At 39.8% G+C, this 25,818-nt stretch overlaps 1 protein-coding gene across 1 annotated transcript in view; it reads right to left on the bottom strand.

The window, feature by feature from the left end:
- Positions 1-213: 213 nt before the first annotated feature.
- The window catches only part of LOC150089661 (uncharacterized protein ZK1073.1-like), a 505,123-nt gene continuing 479,518 nt past the window's right edge, over positions 214-25,818 (bottom strand). The window contains exons 12-13 of the mRNA XM_090389582.1: positions 25,225-25,276; positions 214-1,393 (exon numbers count right to left, since the gene is read on the bottom strand). Of these exons, the coding sequence (XP_090245708.1) occupies positions 1,236-1,393; positions 25,225-25,276 (210 nt within the window). The 3' untranslated portion in view covers positions 214-1,235. The remainder of the gene's footprint in view (positions 1,394-25,224; positions 25,277-25,818) is intronic.

Below are 25,818 nucleotides of genomic sequence, written 5' to 3'. Positions count from 1 at the left end.
ACTGGATTAAAAAAAAAAAAAAAAAAAAAACAATATTCAATTACTGACAATTATGGTGTATAATTATGTATATAACTAAACAACCGTATTTATACTTTTAAAAATCGGGTAGGCACTTTTCTGTTATTTATTTATGCTCATGATGTGATATTTAGTTTTTATAATGAGTGTTAGGGTTGCTAAATAAAATATTCTTTAGTGACTTGCACACTGTTGAAAGTTTAAAAACTGATGTCTTTTATTTTTCTACTGGGCCTTCACATACAAGAGAAATAAAATACACAAATAATAGGCAACCAGTAATAACAGATATATTTAGAAAGTCAACTGTTGTACATTCTGGTATAGTTAGTTGCCTGGTGAGCAACATGAGGCAACACTTAATTTGCATATATATATATATATATTGCAGGTGTAATGTGTGTGTGTATGTATGCATGTGTATATTATAAAAAAAGATGTGCATCTAGTTATGATTATAAGCAGCTTAAACACTGCAAATTTCCTAGTATTCACCAGGAAAATAATTTCCCCTTTCTGTTGAAAGCAACTACAAAAAAAGGTGAAAAAATTCACACAGATTATTACTTAGTAGACAAAGATTGCATTAACTTTTCTATCACATGAGAGTAGTTACTTGCATCAGGTCAATCAAGCATTTCCATACTAATGTACAGGGCAAAAATAGTGGCATCCCACGAGTACTGCCTATTGTAGGCAAAATATTCTAGAGGTATAAGGTAATGTCAGTGGAAAATTGTATGATAATGAAATGGCTTCTCCCAAATATAGCAATGATAAAATGTCTCAACCCCACAAGATCTATTTTTACTACATCTTGAACTGGCTCTTGCATAATTTTAAGCTGGTTGAGGAACCAGACGCTGTAAGCTGCGATATCCCTACAGAGGTATTACTATTAATGTTATATGAAGAGATATACAAGCTATTTTTCATATGATGATAAAAAAAATACACATTATATTTGTAGAAATATATTTACAGTTCCCTAGTTCATCAGATCCCAAAAAAAGTCAGTACGGTAATTAGTAAAAGAACTGCACAAACAAATGCAATATGAGTGACTGCAGACATTCTTCTGTGACTGTTCTCTGTCTCGAAAACTATTCCAGAAGCCATCTTGGAAAATGATTCACAGCTATCAGTTTGTCAGTCAGGCTAACTTGTGCTTCTAGAGCAATTAGTGTTGAGACATGAGACTAGAAGACTATCTCTCACTTTTGAGGGATAGTCAGAGAAAGGCGCCGTGGTCTAGGCATGTCATATTCTTCCATAGATAAGGTGCGTCGTCGTCCAATAGCTCCTAAAGATTTTGGGTCACCCCCAGAGAAAGTCCGCTGTCTTTCAACTCCTGGCATTGTGACTGAAGTTACTGTGGTAAATAAAGCAACACTGATATGAATGTTATTTTTAACTTGGATTGTTTTTTAAATTTATTAAGATTTAAATTATGGCCATCAAATTTTAATCTGTGAAACTGTTTATTGCTATCAATTAACAAGATAATTTTTATGAATACCTAAGGAAGGTATTATTATATTTACCATGAAGTACTTGTGTTATTAATTAGTTTAGCACTTCTCAAATTTGGAAACCAAATTTAAGGTAGCAAATCATTGTATATATATTTTTTTATCAGTGTGTAATACCTTACTAAATCAATTCAATAATAGTCCAAATATACATCAAAAACACTTAACTGAATGAAATAATTAATTATAAATTCCAGTAGATAAAAAGTTGCAAATATTGATTGCATTCCAGCAATATTATTCACACATGCCATTTATTGAAAAAGAATAAAATGATTTGAACCTTGATTATCAAAGGCAGATATCGCTGGAATATCAGAGATATGTTATCATACAGATATAAGGAATGCAGAATTCGAATTTGTGGAGTACAATGTGTACACATTGTACACCCCCGAAAGCTACAATTGCAGTTTTAACGGCGCCTCCGTAGCCAGGTGGGAAGGAACAGCAGTGCGTAGCACACGCTTCTTGATTAGACCGGGGTTCGAGCCCGTCACCACCAAATATGGAGGATGCGGAAAGGTCAGGGAATGACCACTGCACTGGAGCAATATGGCCTTAGTTGCTAATGCTCCTAAAAACCAAAATAACATAACATAACATAAGCAGTTTTAACGCTTTTAAGTATTTATATTTTATTGTATTTTAACTTTTTATTTTATTTTATTGTATTTTATTATAATGTATAGTAAGTCAGTCATTGTAAATAGATTACTTTGTAATATCCATTATTTTTGTAAATATTAAACTATGTTAATTTAAACAGTTGGTGTATTAATTTAATATTGTGAACATCAAGCAGTAATTATTTACAGATAAAGGAACCACTAGGTGGCAGTGATCACACTGTACTGATGTGGGATTTACTTAAAGGTGTAACTACCATCAGGGGTAAAGTAAAGGGTTTTTGCTTTCGTAAAGGTGACTACATTGGTCTCGGAGATTTTTTTTAAGTTCTACACAGTGGAACCAACTGAAGTTATAAAATGGAATTTTTCTAGCAGAGAAAATGTGATTATCCCCTTGTATAAGGCAATGGTCAAGCCACACCTTGAGTTCTGCACACAGGTCTGGAGGCCTCATTTTACCAAGGAGTTGAGCACGTTGAATTCTGATGGAATTCTTCCGCTTGCTCAGATTACGAACCTGAGGGGTCATGAAATTCAAATTGAGGAAAGACAATTGTAGGATAGATGTGCAGAAATTTGCCTTTAGCCAGTGGGTAGTTAATTGCTGGAATTCCATTTTAATAAATAAATAAATAAATTTTCTGTTTATACTCCAGGACGACCAAACGGTCAGAAGAATTCACATAATAGATTGAATACAAGAAATAGCACCATATTCAGTATTCACGGGCTTGAACCCCGGTCACTCAAGGCACGTGTACTTAGGCACCAGCGCACCTGACCACTAGGCTACGGCTTGTGGAAGTTGATAGCTTAAATAAATTCAAGGAGGAAGTGGACAAACTTTTAGAGGGAATGGATGTGGGAAATTTTTTTTTTTTGCCTCATGCTACATAAGCTCATAATGCTTGCATCACATGCCTCCATTACCGTTACGTTAAGTACTTAAGCTGATATACTTCCACTACAAATGCTGAAGTTTAGAGAACTCTAGTCTTTATTTGTAAGTGTCCTTTTCTGCTCTTATTTATTCATGTTATTCTTCTCTGGAACCATCCCATCAGATCTGCATTCTTCCTAAAGTGAGGTTTTCTAACCTGTGTGTAGTACCCAAGTTGTGGCCTAACATTTTTGTGGGCAACAGGATAATCACTTTGTTCCTGTTGGCAAAATTCCCCTTAAGTCATTGACAAAATCCTATGAGCTGTCATGGCAGCCTATCTGCAATGCACAATTATTGCTAGGTCTTTTTCATTCTCCACTACCTTTGTGTTTAATCCCACCCAAAAGGTATGTTAGTCTGGGATTGCTGCTATACAAATGAAGTACCTTGCATTTATCATCTGTCACTTCATTTGTAATTTTTCAGTCCATATGCTCAATTTATCCATGTCTCTTGGAGTGACATACTCTGTTACTGTTGTTAACCAACAACTCACCTTTGTATCACTAACAAACGTAGATACATCAATATTATTAGACAGTTGTATCAAATATTGTTAATCAATATTAAAAACAGTAAGAGGCCCAACATCAACTCCTGATGTTGAGGGACCCCCATTTAGTAACACTAATCCATGAAGAGTAGTGGCCATTAATAATGATTCTGTCTTACCACTTAACTATCTTTTTATTCATAGTATTCATTCATTGCTGAAATCTGTGATATCAAATTAATTTTTGCATCCAGTTTTGGCCCCGAGTGCCAAGCGTTTTTCTCTGTGTGATTTATAGTGATCTTTGAAAACAATATAGTTTTATTTCTTTTCTTGCGTGATTTTCTCCTCTTTTGTTCACATCAAGTGGTTGTTTGCAAAGTCAGAAGTAAGAACCCAAAAAGGGAATCCACCTTTCTTTTCCTAATCTTTATAAAAAATACTAATCACTCTACTAACTTCGATATAGGCACATTATAGCCATAGTAAGCTTATGCGCCATTAAACGCCCATAACAACAACAACAACTAACTTCGATAATCGTTTGGCCACTAGTGGCACAGCTCCTGCCTCCATGTGGCGGGGCTGTGCCATCCATCCCTCAGGGCTAAAAGGAGCAGAAATGGAAACTGATGTATTTCCATGCTTAGAGCCCAAGAGCTCTCAACATGACAATGACACCAACCATGACTTCTCTCTTTCAAAGAGACTTAAAAAGGATGCTAGGAAGCAGGAATCTCCGGCTTTCCTCATAGTACACTCTTTGTTATCCCAACCTGTGAGCAAGCTCTCCCCTTTCATCATCCAGAGATGCCTAGAAAATGCTGCAGGTTCACCAAAAATGGTTAAACGTCTCCAATCAGGAGATTTACTAATAGAGATATCTCACTCAAGACATTCTGAGTTACTATTAAAACTTAAGTGAAATACCAATCAGGTTACCCCACACAACACACTGAATTCATCCAAGGGAGTGATCTCCGAATGGGATCTATTAAACATTTCTGATGAAGAAATTGTCCAGGAGCTAAACGATCAAAATGTGTCTCATGCAAAATGAATCATGATCAGAAAAGAGGGCAACTTAACTCCCACGTGAAAAATAATCTTAATTTTCAGTACTCCAAATCTACCGGGTTCTGTTAAAGCAGGTTACTTGAATTGCCGCATTAGGTCATATATCCCAAATCCACTTAGATGTTATAAATGTCAAAGGTTCGGCCATTCTCAGACAATATGCCATGAGATGCTAATGTCCGAACTGCGGCTGCAAAAATCACACACAAGAATGCAAGGCTCCAACACCACAGTGTCCTAATTGTAGTGGCAAGCATCCAGCTTACTCCAAAGATTGGGAACTATGGAAGATAAGAAAAAAATATATAAAACTGAAAATAAAGTCTCTTAACAAGAAGCGAAAAAAACAGGTCAACTTAAGTATACCAAAACGCACTTATACTTCTACCATTCAGACACAAATCAGTGGCATGTCAGACAGAAGTATCCATCTCTCCAAAAATATCAATATCAGACTGGGCTTGATCAGTACTCTTGGTCCAGCCTCCATCTAAACCAAATTCAGTAGATCAAAGCAATAATACACCACTCACAATTGAATCCTATAGACCTTCCCCCCCCCCCCGCATTGTCAGGTAGCAGAAAATCAGCGAATATTGTATCCTGTTGAGATGATACTATCAGTCAAGAAGAATTGCTTGAAATACATGCAGAAAATGATATGGATGATAGCCATGAATCAGGACGTCCCACTTTTCCCCGAAAAGAAAAATCAAAACTAGACTGTTATAAAAAGCAGTCAGATACATCTTCCACAAACAAAACCAAATAATGGAACACATCATTCAATGGGATTTTAGAGGTTTTCGCAGCAACATCGATGATATCAATGAACTAATTCACTGCTTCAATCCTGTTTGCCATGTGCCTATAAGAAACCAACTCGACACCCCAAGTTTCCACTACAGTCAAAGATTACACTACCTTCAGACAAGATATATCTGGCACTAATAGTGCTCATGGAGGCTTAGCCATCCTGTTGGACTCAAGAGTTCTCTCCAGATGCGTTCCATTGCAAACCTCTTTAGAAGCTGTTGCCATATACATAGTAATTAGAATCACTGTTACATTGGTCTCAATTTATCTTCCACCTAATTGTCCATATTCTATTCAGGAAATCGAAGATCTTGTGTTGCAACTACCAGTTCCCTTCTGTCTACTAGGTGACTTTAATGCTCACCACCCATTATGGGGTTCCTCCAGCTTAGACAGGCGTGGAAAGCTTATTGAAATGTTGATAGACAGACAGGGTTGAATACTGGCTCTCCTACCTATGTTCATTTTCCTACTGGATCAGCCTCCGCAATAGACCTTTCCATTGGCTCTCCAGTGCTCTATCCAAATATCGAGTGGGTAACTCTTCACAACAGCGATCATTTCCCAATAATATGCAAAGTTCAAACTTCTTGTTCATTACCAAAAAAAAAATCAGTAAAATGGAAATTTCCAAAGGCTGACTGGATAAAATTCAGCGGGCTTGTCTCGTTCGATAAACATATCATACAGTGCTCTTCTATCAACCATGTTACTGAACACATAACAAACCAAATTCGAACAGCTGCAACCGCTGCCATTTCACAATACCAAGTCAGGAAAAGGCAAAAATTAAATTATTGGTGGAACGAAGAGTGCAACAATGCAAAAAAAGAGAAAAACAAAGCATGCAATCAATTCCACAAACATCCAATCACTTCAAATCTTATTAATTATAAGCAACTTAGAGCAAGAGCCCGTTATATCAGATGAAAAGAAAAAAACAGAATCTTGGATTAAATTCGCTTCCTCAGTTAATAAAAATACAGACATTAGATTGATCTGGAATAAGATAAAATTGTTAAATGGCAAAATTCCTCCAATATCTACTCCACAAATTAACTGGAATGGACAGGAACTCTCTACCCCTGCAGAAATCGCAAATGCACTAGGATCTGTATTTTCTCAGTTGTCCTCCTCAACTGCTTATGACCAATCATTTCAAAAAATTAAAGATGTAACTGAAAAATCCAAACTGAATTTCACTGACAGATGTGCATTAACATATAATCAACCATTCACCATGGCTGAACTGCAGCATGCTCTTACCAACACAAGGAACAGAGCCTTTGGCCCTGATGGGATATTTTATATAATGCTCAAACATTTAGATACAAAATCACACTCATCACTGCTGATCATCTTCAATCGAATCTTCACTGAACATACATTCCCAAGCTCCTGGCATCATTCCTACATTCTGGCTATCCCAAAACCTGGTAAAGACTATTCTGTTCCTCATAACTACAGACCAATTTCACTTACCAGCTGTTTGACCAAAACCCTCAAAAAAATGATTCATCACCATCTGACTTGGTATATTGAGCCCCAAAATTTAATCAATAACAATCAATTTGGATTCAGAAAAAACTGATCATTTGACCTTATGATTAAAGCTGAAGCAAACAACAGAAATGCATTCATCAAAAAAGGAGCATCTCGTTATGGTCTGTCTGGATATTGAGAAAGCCTTTGACACCACATGGTGTTTGGGCATTTTAAAGGATCTACATTCTCGTGGCTTGAGAGGAAATTTGCCGTATTTCATCCAAAATTTCCTACAACAAAGATCCTTTCAAGTTCGTTATCGGGGAACTCTCTCTAAAAACTTTGTCCAGGAAGAAGGAATTCCTCAAGGGTCCGTTCTCAGTGCCACTCTATTCACAATTAGAATTAATCACTTAACTGAACCATTCCAAAAACAGTGGACTCATATCTTATTTTAGTATTAGTATTAGTAATGGCCGCATGGTGCAAGAAAGCCTATGGTTTATGCTGCACCAGCCAAAAAAAAAAAAAAAAAAAAATCCGAACAAAACAATGATAAAAAAAAAAATAAATAAATAAATAACTAAATAATAATAATTAATAAAAAAAAAAAAAAGGAAATTAAACCTATCATCCTATGCGCTTCCCTTACCCGAAAGTACAGATGACCTTTGAATTTCCCCAAACTGTCGGCCTCTACCACCAATGAAGGCAACTTATTCCAGTAATTTATAACTCGCTGGCTAAAATAAAACATCCTACAGTCCAATCTAAACATTTCCCCCCATAACTTGAATTTATGTCCCCTAGTTCTAGCATCATTTATAATCTTGAAAATTTTGCCCTCATTCATTTTACTGATGCCTCTCAGAGCCTTAAACACCTCAATCAAATCTCCTCTAAGGTGTCTAGTTTCCAAACTCTGTAACCCACATATTCGAAGTCTTTCTTCATAAGGATGCCCTTTAGCCGATCTCACCAGGCGAGTTATCCTTCTTTGCACCCTTTCAAGAAGCTCGATGTCTTTCTTTAGCTGCGGTATTCCAAGTGTGGTCTAACATAAGCCTTATATAATGGGATTATCATGTCCCTATCTCAACTTGCAAAAGTTCGATAGATCATCGATAGGACACCATGGGCCTTCCTTGCAACCTGTTTACAATGCTCAGAGAATTTCATGTCTGACCGTATCGTAACACCCAAGTCCCTTTCCTCCCGTACTGGGTTTAGTTGAACTCCACCAAGTGAATACGTTTTTTTGGGATTACTGTTTCCCAGGTGTAATACCTTACACTTTGTTGGATTAAAGCACAGCTGCCATTTTTCTGACCATTCCTGAAGTCTACTAGGTCTCTCTGAAGAAGCTCAGTTTGACAGTGATCATTAACTACTCTACCAATTTTAATATCATCTGCAAATTTTGACATCATGCCCTCTATCCCTTCATCAATGTCGTTTATGAAAATTAAAAACAACAGTGGGCCTAATACTGATCCTTTGGGAACCCCACTTCTTACATCAACCCAATCTGAGGAATAGCCCTCTGCCTCCTTCCCTGAAGCCATCCTTCTATCCATCTAAGGATTTTCCCAGTGATTCCAACCTGTTCCAGCTTATAAAGCAACCGCTCATGTGGGACTGAGTCAAAAGTTTTGCTTAAATCTAAATAAACAATGTCAAAATTATTCCCTAAATCCAGCTCGTGAGTGACCCTTTCGAAATAGCGAACCAGATTTGTTAAACATGATTTTCCCTTTACAAAACCATGCTGAGTATCCTTGAGAATTTCAATTCGATCCAAATGATCCTGAATTCCACCCTTGATCATTGCCTCCATGATTTTCCCTACTACTTAAGTCAGACTGACAGGTCGATAATTTCCAACTTCACTTTCAGAGCCACCCTTATGTATGGGAGATAAATTTGCACTTTTCCAATCCAAGGGAATCTCCCCAGAGTCTAGTGATGCTTGCATAATTAGCCTCAATGGTTCAATGCACTCGCTTGCCGCCTCTCTTAAGATTATAGGGTATATTCCATCAACTCCAGGAGCCTTACTGGTCTGTACACTCGAAAGTTTTTTCATTAAATAATCTTGCAAAATTTCAATATCATTAATTACATATTTTTTAACATCGCTCCCACAATTTCCCATTGCCACAAAAGGTAAGGTATTACACCTTACCTTTTGTAAATATCGATGCAAAATAACTGTTGAGTTCATCTGCAACGGCAGCTGGTGTATTTATTACTATCCCCTTTCCCTTACGTAAAGGTCCGATCTGGTTTGTCCTGCTCTTCTTGGCATTTATATATGTGAAGAATTCTTTATTCCCCCCCCCTCTTTGCTCTGTTTGCTAGTGATTTCTCATACACTGCCTTTGCCTGTCGAACCTTTTCTGTGGCTCTATTACACATCACCTTGTAGCTGTTATAGGCTTCAGTACTTTTTATTGCTCTGTAACCTTTCCATGCCATCTTTTTCTGCTCAAGTAATGTGGCAACTTCACTATTCATCCAACTTGGAACCCTTCTCGTGGAGTATTTTTTTAATGGTATATACGCATTCAAGGCATCTGTGATTAATGTTTTAAAAGTGTACCACAGTTCAAATGTATTCATTTTCTGCACAATATCTACCCAATTAATAGAGGCCATGTAGTACCTTAAGGCATCGTAATTTCCTTTTCTGAAATTAAAACCCATTCCTTTGCCTTTTACTTCTGCTACCTCTCTCGTCATCATCCACCGTAGAACTCCGTGATCACTTCCTGCTACTGGTTCCTCTACTGTCAGCTCTGTTATGTCATCTGATTCATGTGTGATGATGAGGTCTAGGATAGTCTTTTTTCTAGTACTTTCCCTGACATGTTGATACAAATAACAGTCATCTAGTTGATTTAAAAATTTTGTTCCCAATGTCGAGTTTCCTTCCCATTTACTCCAATCAATTAGAGGCAAATTGAAATCACCCATAATAAGGCATTGACGCTTACTTGCCCATTCCATTTGCATGTAGAGGCTTTCGTCATAATCTTCACAATCACCTGGTCTGTAGATTACTCCTACTCACATTATACCTTTGTTTCCAACTATCTCACACCGTAAAGGTAAAGTGCAGCCATTGTCAACCCACTGCAGGATGGAAGCCTCCTCAACAATTCACGCTGAGGGAAATGGACCATAATCTGCCACGCTGGTCCAGTGCGGGTTGGTAGATCGACCGTATTCGGCAGTCAGGGACTTGAACCCCGGTCTACTCAAAGAGCGTGTGCCGTAGCCTAGTGGTCAGGCGCGCGGGTGCATAAGTACACGTGCCTTGAGTGACCGGGGTTCAAGCCCGTGACTGCTGAATATGGTGCTGTTTCTTGTATTCTGTATATCTTGTGAACTCCTCTGACCGTTTGGTCGTCCCGGAGTATAAACAGAAAATTTATTTATTACTGCACTCCCGCTCCTGACCACTAGGCTACGGAGGCCATACAGACTCTATACTAGCATGTGAAATGTCTGAATCTGGGAAAGCTATCGTTGCACTCGGGCTGCTTCTGATAAGAAGCATTACTCCACTACCCCTTCTATCTACCCTATCCTTCCTAAATACATTATACAAGCCGTACTGAAACTCATCATCCCCAATTTCCGGGTGGCACCACGTCTCTAAAAGCCCTATTATGTCCGCGTTACTTGTTTTAACCAGCAGTTCGAATTCGCTCATTTTATTGACGACACTTCTAACGTTACTGTATAAATAATTAAGATTTACTGTTCTTGTATATTTAACAAATCTAACACAACCCTTGAAGTTTTTTAGGCTCTCTTCTCTGATATTAGCTACCCGCTCACGTGAAACGTCTTTGCCCCAAGAACATCTAGATAATACGTCCAGTTGGGGTAACAGATAAGAACTCTGAAGGTATGTGCAAGAGTTACATTGACCAATATTATCAGATAAACACGTGTCAGTATTACCCACATCCCCCCCCCCCCAACTAGCAGTTTCCCTGAACCTTTAAGGTATCCTCAATAATACTGGCAAAAACGTTTGCACCACCTAACTTTTGCACCTCCTGCCAATGATCGCCAATATGGCTGCCTTACCGTTCGGATGTGCTGTAAGCCGCTCCGCAAAATTGTGTTCGGAATATGTGTTTTAAATTAAGCCAGTTATCCAAATTGTGTACCCAAGGGGTAATATTCATCAGTGGATCACAGTGGTGAGATTTGTTTCTCTTTATATTGGGTGATTTAGTACATTTCAACTTGTTTTCGATTCAACGCTGGTAACAATGTGTCAGCTCACCATGGCGGCATTGTTCTAGCACTGGAGAGGGTGGCAAACTACATATTTCTCTGTCACCGCAGTTGAAGTGTACTCTTGACTGGGGAGGGTGAGTCTGTGTGTGTTTCTAAACAAGGCACTGGTCGTGTCCCAACAGTTCTGTGACTTCTGATTTTGCTATTCTGGTAATAATTATGCACAGAAGAACTAAAATGTCCACATTTCCCTCTTGAACGAACAATGCTTGTTTGTTTGTTTGTTTGGGGATTTTTTTGGCGCATGGGCGTCTATGGCCATAATGCGCCATACATAGGTTAGTATTTATGCTATTTCTTTATGGATCGAGAGTCAGGAAACTGATTGTTGACTAGCTAAAGGAGGTGGTATACATTGATTGCTTTGAAAAAGGTAAAAATCTTTGGGACATCTGTTTTATTGCCCAAAAGTTAACTAAGCGTTAGTGGTTCTTCAGTTGTGGCTGGATTGAAGTGATTCTGGCGTTCTAATGCAAATTTTGTGCATTCCACAAGGATATGTTTCACTGAAAGCACTGTTTTACAGTGATCACACTGGGGGTGAATCTCCCCTCTTAAAAAAGGTAACCATGAGTAATATTAGTGTGACCTATACGGAGACGAGCTAGTATTACCTCCTGTTGTCGAATTGCACTGAGGGCTTGAAGGCCATTGCTCAAGATTTGGCTTGATACTTCGAAGCTTATTTTCAAGTTGGTTTCGCCATGTTGATTGCCACTGGTACATGCATTTTTCCTGTATTATTCGTCTATAATCTTGATGTGGAACTCTTCACTGTACATCAGGTGGTAAGTCGGCCGCTTTTGCGACATTGTCCGCTAATTCATTTCCTGGAATCCCCATATGTCCTGGGACCCAACAGAAATGTATGGCTCTTCCAAGCTCAGATAAGGTATATAAAGAGTTTGTTATTTCTTTTACGACTGGGTGGGTGATGTTCATGGTGTTTTCCAGGGCTTGAAGTGCACTTAGAGAATCAGAGAAAATTATACTGTTTTCAATATTGGAGGTCTCGATATGCTTCAGTGCAACCTGAATTGCCAATAATTCGGCAGAAAATATACTGAACTCATGTGGCAGTTGGTAGGCCAATGTTATGTTCGGGAAAACTGCGGCAATTCCAACGTGGGTGTCATTCTTTGACCCATCTGTATGAACTACAACAAAGTTTGGAAACTGCTCCACCACTGCAAGGTACAATTGCAAGAAATTTTCTTTATGTAGTGCAGATTTATCCCATTTATTAAGGTATTTATCACATAAAGGTGGAGTAATGCTCCACGGAGCAAGGAATAGTGGAGGGGTATTTGAGATATTATCAAAACTTAGATTAAGTTCTTCTAGAAGATGTCTTATTCTTATACCTAACGGTCGGTTAGCAGTAGGGCAGTTATGGTATAACCTGCTGTGTTGGGAGGTGAAAAGTAATTCCCAATTTGGGTGTTCAGGCATAGATCTTATTTTATATGCATAGCGTAATATAAGTTGTTGCCTTCTGATAGAGAGAGGGGGTTTGTGAGCTTCGGCATATAGACTATATTGGAGACGTGCGATATGCTCCTAGAGCAATGCGTATTGCACTATGATGGAGAGGATCAAGCCAGCGAAGGACACTAGGCCTTGCTGAGCTATACACTGGTGCCCCATAGTCACGTTTTGATCTTATTAAAGATCTGTATAGCCGTAATAAGGTAAGGCGATCAGCTCCCCACTTTGTTGCTGAGAGAACCCGGATGATATTTAATTTGTGTTGGCAGGATTTTCTTAAGTCTTTTAATATGTTCCAGGAATGTAAGCTTATGATCTAAGGTGATTCCTAAGAATCGTATGCTGGGTTGAACTGCTATTGGTTGTCCCTTCAGTTGTAGTTCCGGGTGTGGGTGCAATTTACGTTGTCGGCAAAAATGGATGCACACCGTTTTTTGAGGACAAAGCTGAAAACCATTGGTTTGTGCCCATGTACTGATCTTATTTATTGCCCCTTGTAACTGTCTCTCGATCATATTCATGTTTTTCGCATGACAAGAAATACTAAGGTCATCTACGAACAGTGCCTTATCGATAGTGTTTGGAAGTTGTTCAGCAATGGTGTTTTATCGCAATTATAAAGAGTGTAGCACTAAGTACAGAGCCCTGGGGAACTCCTCCTTCTTGAAAAAATAGTTCCGACAGTGAAGTTTTAAATTGAACCTGGAAAGTTCGCTTGTCTAGGAAGTTGCGTATGAAAATCGGGAGATGGCCCCGAAGTCCATGGCGGTGTAATTCGCGGAGTATTCCATACTTCCACGTGGAATCATAGGCCTTGCTGATGTCAAAGCAAACCATTACATGGTGTTCCGATCTAAGGAATGCATTCCGAATGGAATTCTCTAGTTTTACTAGTATATCTAGTGTTGATCTGTTCTGTCGAATGCAGAATTGTGCAGAATGTAAGAGATTGAAATTTTCCAGGTACCATATCAGTCGACGGTTCACCATCTTTTCCAGAATTTTGCAAAGGCAACTGGTCAAGGCAATGGGTCTATAGCTAGTAGGGTTTGTCGGTTCTTTTCCTGGTTTAAGGAATGCAAGGATTGTAGCGTGGTGCCATTGTTTAGGGAATGTGTCTTCTCGGTAGAGCCTATTGAACAGATCAAGAAGTGACTGCAGTGATTCAGCACTTAATTCCTGTATCATCGAATAATGGATATTATCTGGTCCTACAGCGCTACGCCTAGATGTTGACAAGGCTCTATGTAGTTCGTGGATAGTGAATGGTAAGTCTGCCCTCTCCATTCCATGATAGGCTGAGGTGTCGTTTGATATTTACCACTCATTTTCCTGATTGTTTTCCAAATTTTATGTGTGGGAGTTGCTTGATTGATGGTTGAAGTAAAGCGAATCCAAGCGGCCTTTTTATTACTGCGTCTAACATACCCGGCTCTTGCTCTAACGCGTTTAAACTGAATGAGATTAGCTGTGGTTGGATAGTGCCTAAAAGTATTCCAAGCTTTATTTTGGTCTCTTTTTGCTGCACAGCATTCGTCATTCCACCATATTTTTGGGTGTTCAGGTAATTTTGAGGAGGATTTTGGTATAGCTTGTCCTGCTGCGTGTAGTATAGTTTTTGTGACATACTCAACCGCTTCCCTGGTTGGGGATTTTTGTATAATTTCAGGGTCCAGTTTAGCTAATATTTTATACATCTCCCAGTCTGCTTTATCAATTAGCCACCGAGGAATTCTAGTAAGATGATAAGAGGGTTTATTTAGTAATTCAATTGTAATGGGAAAGTGATCACTATGCAGTGGATCATTGTTTGGCATCCACTTTAGAGTAGGATACAAAGTTGCTGAACAGATAGACAGGTCTATTGCAGTATATGTTCCAGAAGGAAGGTGAACATAAGTAGGTGACCCATCATTTAGAAGGAGAAGGTTGTTATCATTTAAACATTTTTCAAGTAGTTTTCCTCTTTGGTTGATATTGTTGTTACCCCATAGTGTGTGATGACCATTTAAGTCTCCCAGAATGAGGAAAGGTGTGGGGAGTTGAGCTATGAGGTTGTTTAGATCATTTTGTTGGATGGAAAAGGTTGGTGGAATATATAAGGAGCAGATTGTAATATGGATGTCACCAGCTACACGGATCGCTATTGCCTCGAGGGGAGAGTTCAGTAAGACCTGTTTGACAGGAACATATGGGTTTGTTATAACAGCTACACCACCATGTGCAGTATTTTGATCGGTTCTATCTTTTCTAAAGATATTGTAATAAGACAGTTTTGGTGTGTCTTGAGGTTTGAAATACGTCTCTTGGAGGCAGAGACATATTGGTGTGTATTTAGAGGTAAGGTCGTATAGGTCATTAATATTGGCACGGGAACCATGACAATTCCATTGAATTATTGTGTTCATTGTTTATCTCTAGTTAGACTTTCCGAGCGTTTTCTTGGTGCTGAGGTTCTCTGTTTTTCACTCTTGTTTTTGTCTTTCTTTCGAAAGTAGGACCTTTCTGTTTCCATGTCTTCTTCTACAAAAATGTGTAGGACCGGGTCATCTGGGGGTATTTCCTTAGTATCCATTTTCTGTTGGTGACCAGAAGTAAAGATTTGTTTTTCTTTGTGCCCTTCGTCCGGGGAGTGGAGATTTTCGATTGGTATAGAAACTGGCGTATTGACTGCCTGAGTTTGAGTTGCATTGTACAGTGTTTTTACGTAGTTCGAGAAAGACTCTTTTGGGGGTACTGTTAGTTCAGTTTGCGATGCGGTTGATTGGAATTTTTTGGTGATTTGAGCATACGTAGATCTATTTGCAAGGGTTGGTGGTGAGACGTTTCGCTTTGCTTCTTGATAGGACACATTATGATTGGTTTTATAAATCTGAATAAGTTTCTCAGTTTTCCAGCGATCGCATGTTCTAGCGTAAGCAGGATGATCTTTTTTGCAGTTTGAGCATATCGGTTGGGGAGCAGTACAGGCTTCGCAGTTGTGTTCAACTGACCCGCACTTTGCACAAGCAGGAGTTCCCTGGCAAGCTGTCTGGGAATATCCGTACTTCTGACATCGGAAACACCGTAGTGGGTTTGGAATATAAGGTCTGACATTACAGACCAGATATCCAGCCTTAATGGATGCTGGGCGATGTGGTGTATTAAAGGTCAGAATGAGATTGCGTGTAGGAGTCAGAACTCCTTCTTTTCTGGTGGAAATTCTCTTGACCTTTATAACGCCTTCTTCTTTAAGTTCTTCAAGCATCTCCTCTTCGGACACATCTATTAAATCCCAGTCAGAAATCACCCCTTTAGAGGTGTTCAGTGATCTATGGGGTGTCGCAGTAACTGGTATTCCAGCAAAGAGATTAATATTCAAGAGCCGCTCTGAGTGTTTACTATTAGAGGTCTCGATCAGAATATCTCCTGACCTAAGTCTTTTTACAGACTTAGGAGCTCCAGCTCTGCTTTCTAATTACTTTTGTATTCTAAATGGCGAGATTTTGCCAATTGCATTTTCACCAGTTGAGTGCATGATCAGGAAAGCTGGAGAAGGATAGATGTCAGAGTCAGTTTTCTGCCGTTTTGAAGTTCCTGCAATAGAACTATCTTTCTTTTTTGATGTCTGGGGTGCATCTGGCAGCCCAGATAAGTCCGAGTTTGATTTACTCATGACGTGCTCTTTTTGGCCCCGGAAGATTATCTTTTTCTCCCAGGTTACCAGCCCTGCCACGTGGAGGCAAGAACGGTGCCACCTAGTGACCCAAGCGAAGAGAAGGTTAGTATTAACGAAAAATAAAAAGAGGGTTAAAGAAAGGTACTTTCCTTTCTGGGTTATATAATTTGAAAGATCTATTCAATTATAATGCTCAAGAGTTAACGGACTTGTGAAACTCAGGAGAAACGTATATACAGTAAAGCGTATCAGATAATCACTATGAAAAGGCGCTGTGGTCACTAATATTGCTTGGTACTCGGGGCCACGAACAACGCCATTCATTGCCCGAGGACACTAAGTTGTGGGTAATCTCCCCACCCTCAACGCTTTCCTGGAAGTGCTCGCTCAGTCAAAAGTTCAGGCACTCTCCGAGTTAATCCCTGCCCAGAGCTTGACCTGTGGCAAAATAGGAAACGACTCGCCTTCCTGAAAAATAGAAAGTAAAATCCTCCAGGCAACAAAGCTATAGTGCGGCTCCACTTATTCTAGCGAAATTAAAAGAAATTAAGACTACCATTACATTTAGACCAAAGAAAATGGATTTCATAAATCATTCCGACAACGGAAATGGACGACAAAGCAGGAAAATCATGAGCATCGCAGCCACAGATGGCAAACAACAGAAACTTTGAAATTATAGAAAGTGAGGACATTGACCTCGCACAATCTGGCTCCACTACAGCCAAAGGAAAACACAAAAAATATGTGACACGAAATATGGAAAGAGTGACTCGCTCTGAAAGCGAGAATAAGGATCCTGCTGAACAACCTGTGATACAGGCAGACAACATCGGGGAGAAACCCCTGGACAAATTGCAGGGAACCTCGTTAGACCCGACACTACCGCCGGGCACAGCCCTGGAACAGTCCCTTGCCCTGCGAATGGCACTAGAGAGCTTATTCAAGGAACAAACAAACAGGGTTTCAGCGGTCCTTAGGGCAGAGATAGTCTCCATCTGGATGAAGATGGAGACGATATTAGTCCAGATGCAACTTGAAAAGGAGATTGCTCAAGCCAAGCTAGAGGTCCTCCAAATCAGTGGAACAAACCAAATGCCACAGCACGTTCCCACATACTCACAGGCGCTGAGGAACAACATAAATATCACAAGTGTGAATACGGACACAGGATGCCCCAAAACGGGGCAGAAGAAAACCCTGCTAACCCGACCCCACCTGGTAGTTTTGAAACCAGCAGCACCTGAAAAGTCCAGTGAAGCAGTTAAACAGACCGTCATGGACAATCTGAAGAATGACTTTAAACACACAAAAATAAGATCCATCAGGAAAACGAGAAATGTTGGCGTGATCATTCACACTGAAATGGAACAAGACACGGGATATTAAAAAACTCCAAAATATTCTCGCTGGGGCTGCTTGCCGAACCGCCTAGGGAAAAAGGGCCCTGCATAATGATACATGACCTAGATAATGATATCACCACTGAAGAGTTAGTCCAAGAAATCTACAGGAAAAATCTCAATGAATTGCAACAGGACGGAACGCCAGAGCAGCACATCACACAGAGGTTCAGCGCCAGGACTGGGGGTGCTGTCAACTGGGTCTTGGAGCTGTCCACAGTTGCCTGGAAATCCATAAAGCAACAGACAAGGGTATATGTAAATTGGGGCAGTCACCGCTACAGGGAGTATGTGGCTGTCCCCAAATGCTTCAGATGTTGTCGTTTTGGCCACACGACACACACCTGCAGGCAAACGCACTCTACATGTGGCCACTGTGCCAAAGATGGCCACAAATATAAAGATTGTCCAAACAAAGCTGAAGCCCCAGTCTGCATCAACTGCAAGGCCCTGAAGCTGCCACATGACCACTCTACAAGGGATAGCACCTGCCCAACATACAATAAAGCAAGGAGTACACAACAGCTACGGATAAATTATGGGGAGTAATCCAAAACAGTACAATCACTTCGGGATAAAAATTGCACAACATAATGCACAGCGCTCTAAGGCAGTTGCTGCTTAGCTAGTTAAGAAATCTAATGAAAAAACCCTGGACGTGCTCATACTCCAGGAGCCGTATACACATAATAAAGGAGTGAGAGGTTACCCCCTAAAGTTCAAGATTGTCCAAGTGGAAGGAGACACTCCTTGGGTGGCTGTCGTGGTTTGTAACCCAGACCTCACGGTTACAAAAATAACCGACCTTTGCACAAACTGGGCAGTATGTGCCCACATTGCCTCATCACGGGGAATTTTACGTCTCATTGGTCTATGTCAGACCGGGAGAGGACATTCTCCCCATCACAACGTATCTGCAAATCCTATAGCGCCAGCTTACGAGTACCAAAATTATTATTGGAATGGATGCAAATTGCAGGTCCCCGACCTGGCATAGTGAGACGCCAGATAGGAGAGGTACACACAATGGACAGCGACTGGAGGAGTGCATAGCAAGCAGTAACTTTACTATCCTGAACCTACCAAATCAACTTCCCACGTTTTCAAGTACAATGTGGGAAGCAAACATTGATCTTACCCTTGCAAGCCGCACAATAGCAGGACACCCCACCCCCTGGGAGGTACAGGACCATTGGACCACATCTGATCACAGGGTTATAACTCTCAGTCTGCACCGAACCCTAATTCCAAGACAGATCGTCAGATTTCTCTTGCCAAGGTATGCCATTCCCAAAGGCGACTGGGATCTCTTCCAACGGACGCTGATGATGGGAGCAGAAAACATCCATACTGAAGGCCAAAACTTAAAATGACCAGCAGCAGGTGACAAAATTAATCATGGACGCAGCGGACATAGCCATAAAAAAGAAACACCCGGCCCCCAGAGCTGTTCCCTGGTGGTCACCAGAACTAACTGACCTCAGACACAGAGCAAACAGAGCCCGAAAAGCATTCCAACGAGCACGCAGAACCTGGCCACAGGTGGAGGTGGACGAGCTAAGGCAGAGGTATCGCGAGGCAAGAAATAACTACACAGCCAAGATTAAGCAGAAGAAAAAAGAAACATGGGAAACTCTGGTCAGTGCAAATGGCAATGCTGACCCATGGGGAATTGTTTATACAGTTGTCATTAACAAGCTCCCAAGAGGGGAAGTGGTTACAGCCACCAAAACTGCACCGGGAAGTTATACCACAACCTGGAAATCATCAATTGACAACATATTAGACCACATCTTCCTACCTCAAACTGAACCCCAGACTGAGGAACAGAGAAAACTCTATGAAGAAAACTCCTCTTATTGTACCACGGCAGTTGAGGCCCCCTTTACAATCATGGAGCTGAGCATAGCAGCAGCAAACATTAAAAACAGGAAAGCCCCTGGTGACGACAGGATTGAACCAGAGATGCTCAAAAAGGCAGTAGAGAAGATACCAGACATCATTCTAAATCTCTTCAATCGCGGTCTTTCAGAAGGCTATTACCCTAATAAGTGGAAAACAGCAAGAATAAGACTTATACTTAAGAATCCAACCAAACCTCAGGATAAGCCAACATCGTACAGACCCATAGCTTTGCTTTCTACCTTGAGCAAACTTTTTGAGTGGCTTCTATACCATAGATTAGAGACTCACCTTCAGGAAGCGAACATGATGTCGCCGAACCAGTTCGGCTTCGGAAGAGGATGCTCAGCGGCAGACGCTTTGGAAAACATAATTGAGGCAGCAAAAAACTGCGACATGAAGTATTTTCTCCTCATATCAATAGACTTTGCTGGCGCTTTTGATTCTCTCTGGTGCCCGGAATCCTGGCCAGACTTCTGTGCACCCAAATTCCAGGCAACCTGTTCTGCTGCCTTAGATCATACTTGGATGACAGAAGGATTACAGTGACTACTCCCTTTGCTACTCTCTCCAGGCAGGTCCACAGGGGCTGCTCCCAGGGATCAGTTCTGGGGCCCCTTCTGTGGACTTGTGTGCTGGATGAATTCCTCAATATGGAAATCCCTAATATAATAACGCAGGCATACGCCGATGATCTTATACTGATGCTGCAGGCTAATATCAGGACACAGCTGGAGACCCATGCAAATCAGGCTATTTCTGTTCTGCAAGGATGGGCAAATGGGAACCTACTGAACATCTCACCGGAAAAAACACATTCAATACTCCTCAAGGGCTCCCTTGATCCCAGGAGGCCCCCCCAGATCAAGAAAAATGGAACAACCACTAAACTCCAAACAGAAGTCAAGTATCTTGGCATTATCCTCGACAGACACCTCAACTTCACACCGCATCTTAGTTACCTCAGAGTAAAATTCAGGAAATATTCCGGCCTATTCGCTAGAGTTACACGCAGAGACTGGGGTCTGAAGAAGAGGGCGCTCGCCATCCTCTACAAGGCATTCTTCATCCCAGCACTGGCTTATGCAGCGGGAGCTTGGTACGCTAAGGCAAGCACTGCTGTTAACAGAAGGAAATTGGAAACCATCCAACAAATAATTCTCCTCACAACAACCAGAGCATGCTGCATGGTGAGCACCCACGCTCTCCAGGTCCTTGTGGGATGTCTCCCTCTGGACTTGGAGATTGTCGGCCATGGGCTACTGCACCAACATGCCAAAGGAAGGGTAATCACACATTTGGGATACACTACGGACCCTCTGGTGTGGCATGGGCATGCCCACTGAACATTTGGGGGCCACCTTCTCTATTGGTCCCTTTCTTCTTTTTCTACTCTCCAGCCTTCCTTCCTCCCACCCAAATCTGTCTACCTTCACAGCGCACAGCCCCACATGTCAAAATTGTAACTACACCAAAATTGCTTGCCCGACCCTTTTCAGCCAAAAATAAAACTCATCCAGCGTACAATCCATTCTTGCTCTTAAGGCAAATCTCTATGACCAAACAAAGCACCAACAGCGATTAAAGCAATGTCTTTTTTTTTTTTTTTTTTTTTTTTTATAGATCCTAGCCATTGAAATCTGAGGAAAGTAGGTTGGTTGGTTGGTTTTTAATGGCGCATTGGCAGCTAAGGCCATAATGCGCCAAGACAAAAGGAAAGTAGGTGGCAGGACCTGCCAGAGTACTGATTCCTTACTGGTAACACCTGGCTAGCCTCCATGTGGCGCGGTATGGGCAATGTCGGATCTCATCAGGGGCCCAATGGCCAATAAGCCAGATGAACAATGGTCACAACAGACTACACTATACACGATCCACACACTTTAAATCTCTGGCTTGACAGGGTACTGTCACTCGATACAGAGAACACCGCGGAGATGGGAGAAATCCCAGGAGCTGCAAGACCCTCAACATACCAAATAACAAAAAATCTCCTGCCACTCTCAAAACATGAACTATATTGAGAGACAATTGCAGATATCAATAAATCAGATCTAGATTTGGATGAAACAAAATGGTTGCAGACTATCCAGCCAGAAATCTACTGCCATTCACTTCTGTGCCATATGTTAAATGCATCCTGATCCTGAACTCCAATTAGATAACCATCCTATTCCAATAGCAAATAGTATTTGTCTGCTTGGCTTAATTTTTGACAGTCAGTTAAAGTATCAAAAACACATTTAACATCTCCGGACAGCTTTAAAAAAAAATGAACATACTCAGAGTCTTATCAGCAACAAAACCTGGGGAGCAGATTGTTACACCTTGCTTCACTTATATAGATCCATAATCAGATCTTGTCTGGATTATGGCATGCCTGTCTTTGATTCTGCTAGGGAAAGTGCTTTATCTTGCCCCAACCTTATTTAACATTCAGCTCTTAGAATAGCTCTAGGTGCATTCAGAACATCTCCAGTGCAAAGTCTCTATGTAGAAGTCTATGAAGCTCCTCTAAACATCAGAAGAAAGATGTTATTACTGAACTAAGCAACCAAGATCCAAAGCCAGTCGACCCATCCTAATTGGTCAATATTTAATGATCCGCAACTCACAACCTTTTATAGAAACAAACCACAAGCAACCAGGCCAACTGGGCTAGCCAGGTGGGTAAAGTGCCTGCCTGGCAACCCAAAGGTTGCGGGTTCGAATCCCACCTAGGGCTTGGATCAGAGTACTGCAAAAACCTTTGGAGGTGCATTATGGCCACAGAAGCCGATGGCACCAACAACTAACAAAAAAAAAAAAAAAAAAACAAGCAACCAGGCTTGCAGGTATTAGGTTAATGGAACTAGCAGAAAACTGGTATATACAACTCAATCAAGTCCACCAAGAACCTATAGATCACGTTCTTCCATGGTCTGTCATCATGCCATCTTGTGACAATTATTTCCATCAATGGGGAAAATACTCTTTAATGGGTATGAACATCCCCAACAGCTGCACACTGCACATATACAATGTTATCCCGACTTCGCTAAAATATATGCTGATGGATCAAAGTCCAAGAGTGGATCAGGTGCAGCAGTGGTATTCCATGACACTATCATTTCTGTATTGCCTCCGACAGAATGCAGTAGTTACACCACTGAATGATATGCCATAAAGCTTGCTCTGGAAAACATTTTCCATCTCTCAATCGAAAAGAGCATAATCTACACAGACTCGCAAAGTGCCCTATTAGCAATGCAAAAGATTTCCCCACCTACTCATCCATTACTACAGCTCATCAGATCAGAGTTGATTCGTCTCAGAGATCATCGGCAAAAGGTTGTCTTCTGCTGGATCTCAGGCCTTACTGGAATACCAGGAAACGAAATTGCAGATGATGCTGCCAAACATCCATCCAGCACAGCCCAATGAATTTTCTGGTCCCGTTCACTGATTACAAAATATGTGTAAGGAGCGATGGACACTTCAGTGGCAAACACATATTCATAACAAACTCCTTGAAATTAAAACTGTACCACAATCACGGGCCTCCAATTTCTGCACAAATAGACAAGAGGTAGTCCTGGTGAAAGCCCGAATAGGCCACACTCATTTGAATCTATTCCTGTTATCAGGTAATGACCCTCCACAGTGTTCACATTGCCACAGGCCACTCACAATAAAACACATACTCCTGGAATGCACCTTGTATAACAATTCCCATCTAATTTCATTCACTTCTCTCACAAACTTACAGGAATTATCACTTAGCCATATCATAGGTGAAAATTCAAACCTTACAAAATTTTTCTTCTTTCTGAAACGAATAAGTTTTTATAACTGTTTCTAACTGCTTCCATAGAAGCCAATAAAATTAGTATTAACTACTATGATAGGCGCAATATGGCCTAAGTAGTCTTTGCACCAGAAAAATCCAAGCACAACAACAGTGTCCAGTTTCTCTGCAACTGCCTCGCAGTAGCTATTTGTAACCACTTGTTTTAAGCTAAAAATCAATGGTAATTGAACATTTTTTGTTATGCTTATAAATTTTTTTTAATGTTTTTTTTCTTTATTTAATTATAAATGGGCTTAATATGTAAATTTTATGGTGGTGCCTCTAGTACAGAAGTCAGGAACTTTTTTTTTTTTTAAAAAAGAAAAAAAAAAAAAAAAAAATCAAACTGAGGGAGTTGCAACACCTTGAATAATCCTGTTATACAGGATTATTCAAAAATAAATTATTATTATTATTATTAGCCACATGGCACAAGGAAGCCTGGGGCTTTTGCTGCACCAGCCAAAAAAAAAAAAAAAAAAATTTGAGTTACACACACACACAGAGAGAGAGAGAGAGAGAGAAGTAAAAGGAAATCATCAAGAAATAGAAGAATGATAATATACAGCTCAGGACCCTGGGTGTACCAAGCCCATACTCACCAGATGTGACCCCTGGGGTAATAAACTACAAATAATACAACAGAAGATAATTAGTGTCATATACTTGTATAACTTGCATTACTTGTTTTTAACTAATAAGTGAATGAAGGAAAATATTTTATTTTATTTATCTTAAATTATAGGTGAAAACCCCACGTTTTTAGTAGTCTCTCAACACCCAATCGCGAATGATTATAATATGAACTTACCCCCTGTGCATAGTCATAAATAAATCAGGCTAAAATAGTTATTAATTAAAATAATCATGCCTTCAACTCTCATATCACCCAAGGGAATCGGAAAGACGGCAGCCATCACCCTCCAAAAAACCAACCAACATCACAAGCCATCATGAGAATTGAAAAACAATTGTTGAAAAATTCTAAAAACGACAAAACAAATAAATTAATTCACACAAATTAAACTTTAAAACCGTTTTTTAAAGTTTAATTTATGTGTTTCGTCGTTTTTTAGAATTTTGCGACAATTGTTTTTCAATTCTCATGATGGCTTGTGATGTTGGTTGGTTTTTTGGAGGTTGGTGGCTGCCGTCTTTCTGTAATTCTTTCTGATTCCCTTGACGTGATATTAGAGTTCAAGCCATGATTATTTTAATTAATAGCTATTTTAACCCGATTTATTTTTGACTATTCACCGGGGTAAGTTCATATTATAATCATTCGCGATTGAGTGTTGAGAGATTAACAGTCCTACTAAAAAGGTATTAGGTTTTCACCTATAATTTAAGATTATTATAATAATAGGACTTACAAGGCTTCATAGTCCTGTTTGATTTGAATTAGTAATTTATTTTATTTTTTCTCAATGTAGAAAATGCAATAAAAGCTGCAGTTTTTGTGTGCTTGGAGTTACATTTGTCTCCATAGCTGCAGGTTCTCAACCCTCCCTCTAGCAGTTTAAAGTTAATTATTTTTAAAATTTAAGAGTAAATTTTTTTTCATTGAATGTTTTTTTCTGAACAATAGTAGTATTACAAATTAAAACTTCATAAAAATAAATACTTACAAAATCCAAGACCCTTAACAAACAGCAGTAAACTTTGAGCTAATTTCTCAGGCTATATCATGACAGAGAAAAAGAAAAGGAACAAAAAAAAAAAAAAAAAGCATTAATTAATATTAGTTACCAAATAGCAAATTTTTCAATGCATGATCAGATCCAGTAGAATGTTATTAAAATGCTAAGTAAAAAATTATTCCATTTCAGAGTGATTTAGAGTTCTATTTGTGTGTTCAAATGTTAAATAATTATAACTTGTATACCTTCACTGAATATAAGGTTGGGATTCATAGTGGTGTAAGTCAGTCTATTCTGATTTTTGAGAACAAGGTGTTTTGTGTTTGCATTCATAAAAAACTGAAAAAATTTAATTCAATGAATTGTGATACACCTAGAGGTTAAAAAAACTTGAGAAATTTATGTGAGCTTGACATTTTTTGTTAATATTTAATTTTTTGGTCAGCAGTGTTTATATAATTGACTTACACCATTATGTTTCTAAGTAGTTTACCTATTTTGAAATGGTAAATTACTGTAAGGCAATGACTGTGTTATCAAAACTATGATTTCATACAGAAGAGATTATATTTTTTCCCTGTA

This window comes from Mastigoproctus giganteus, chromosome 2 (assembly GCF_048544385.1).
Source record: "Mastigoproctus giganteus isolate SK-2022 chromosome 2, ASM4854438v1, whole genome shotgun sequence".
NCBI classification, from domain to species: Eukaryota; Metazoa; Arthropoda; class Arachnida; order Uropygi; family Thelyphonidae; genus Mastigoproctus; species Mastigoproctus giganteus.
Note: the sequence above shows the minus strand (reverse complement) of the source record. Positions and strands in the feature narration are given on the sequence as shown.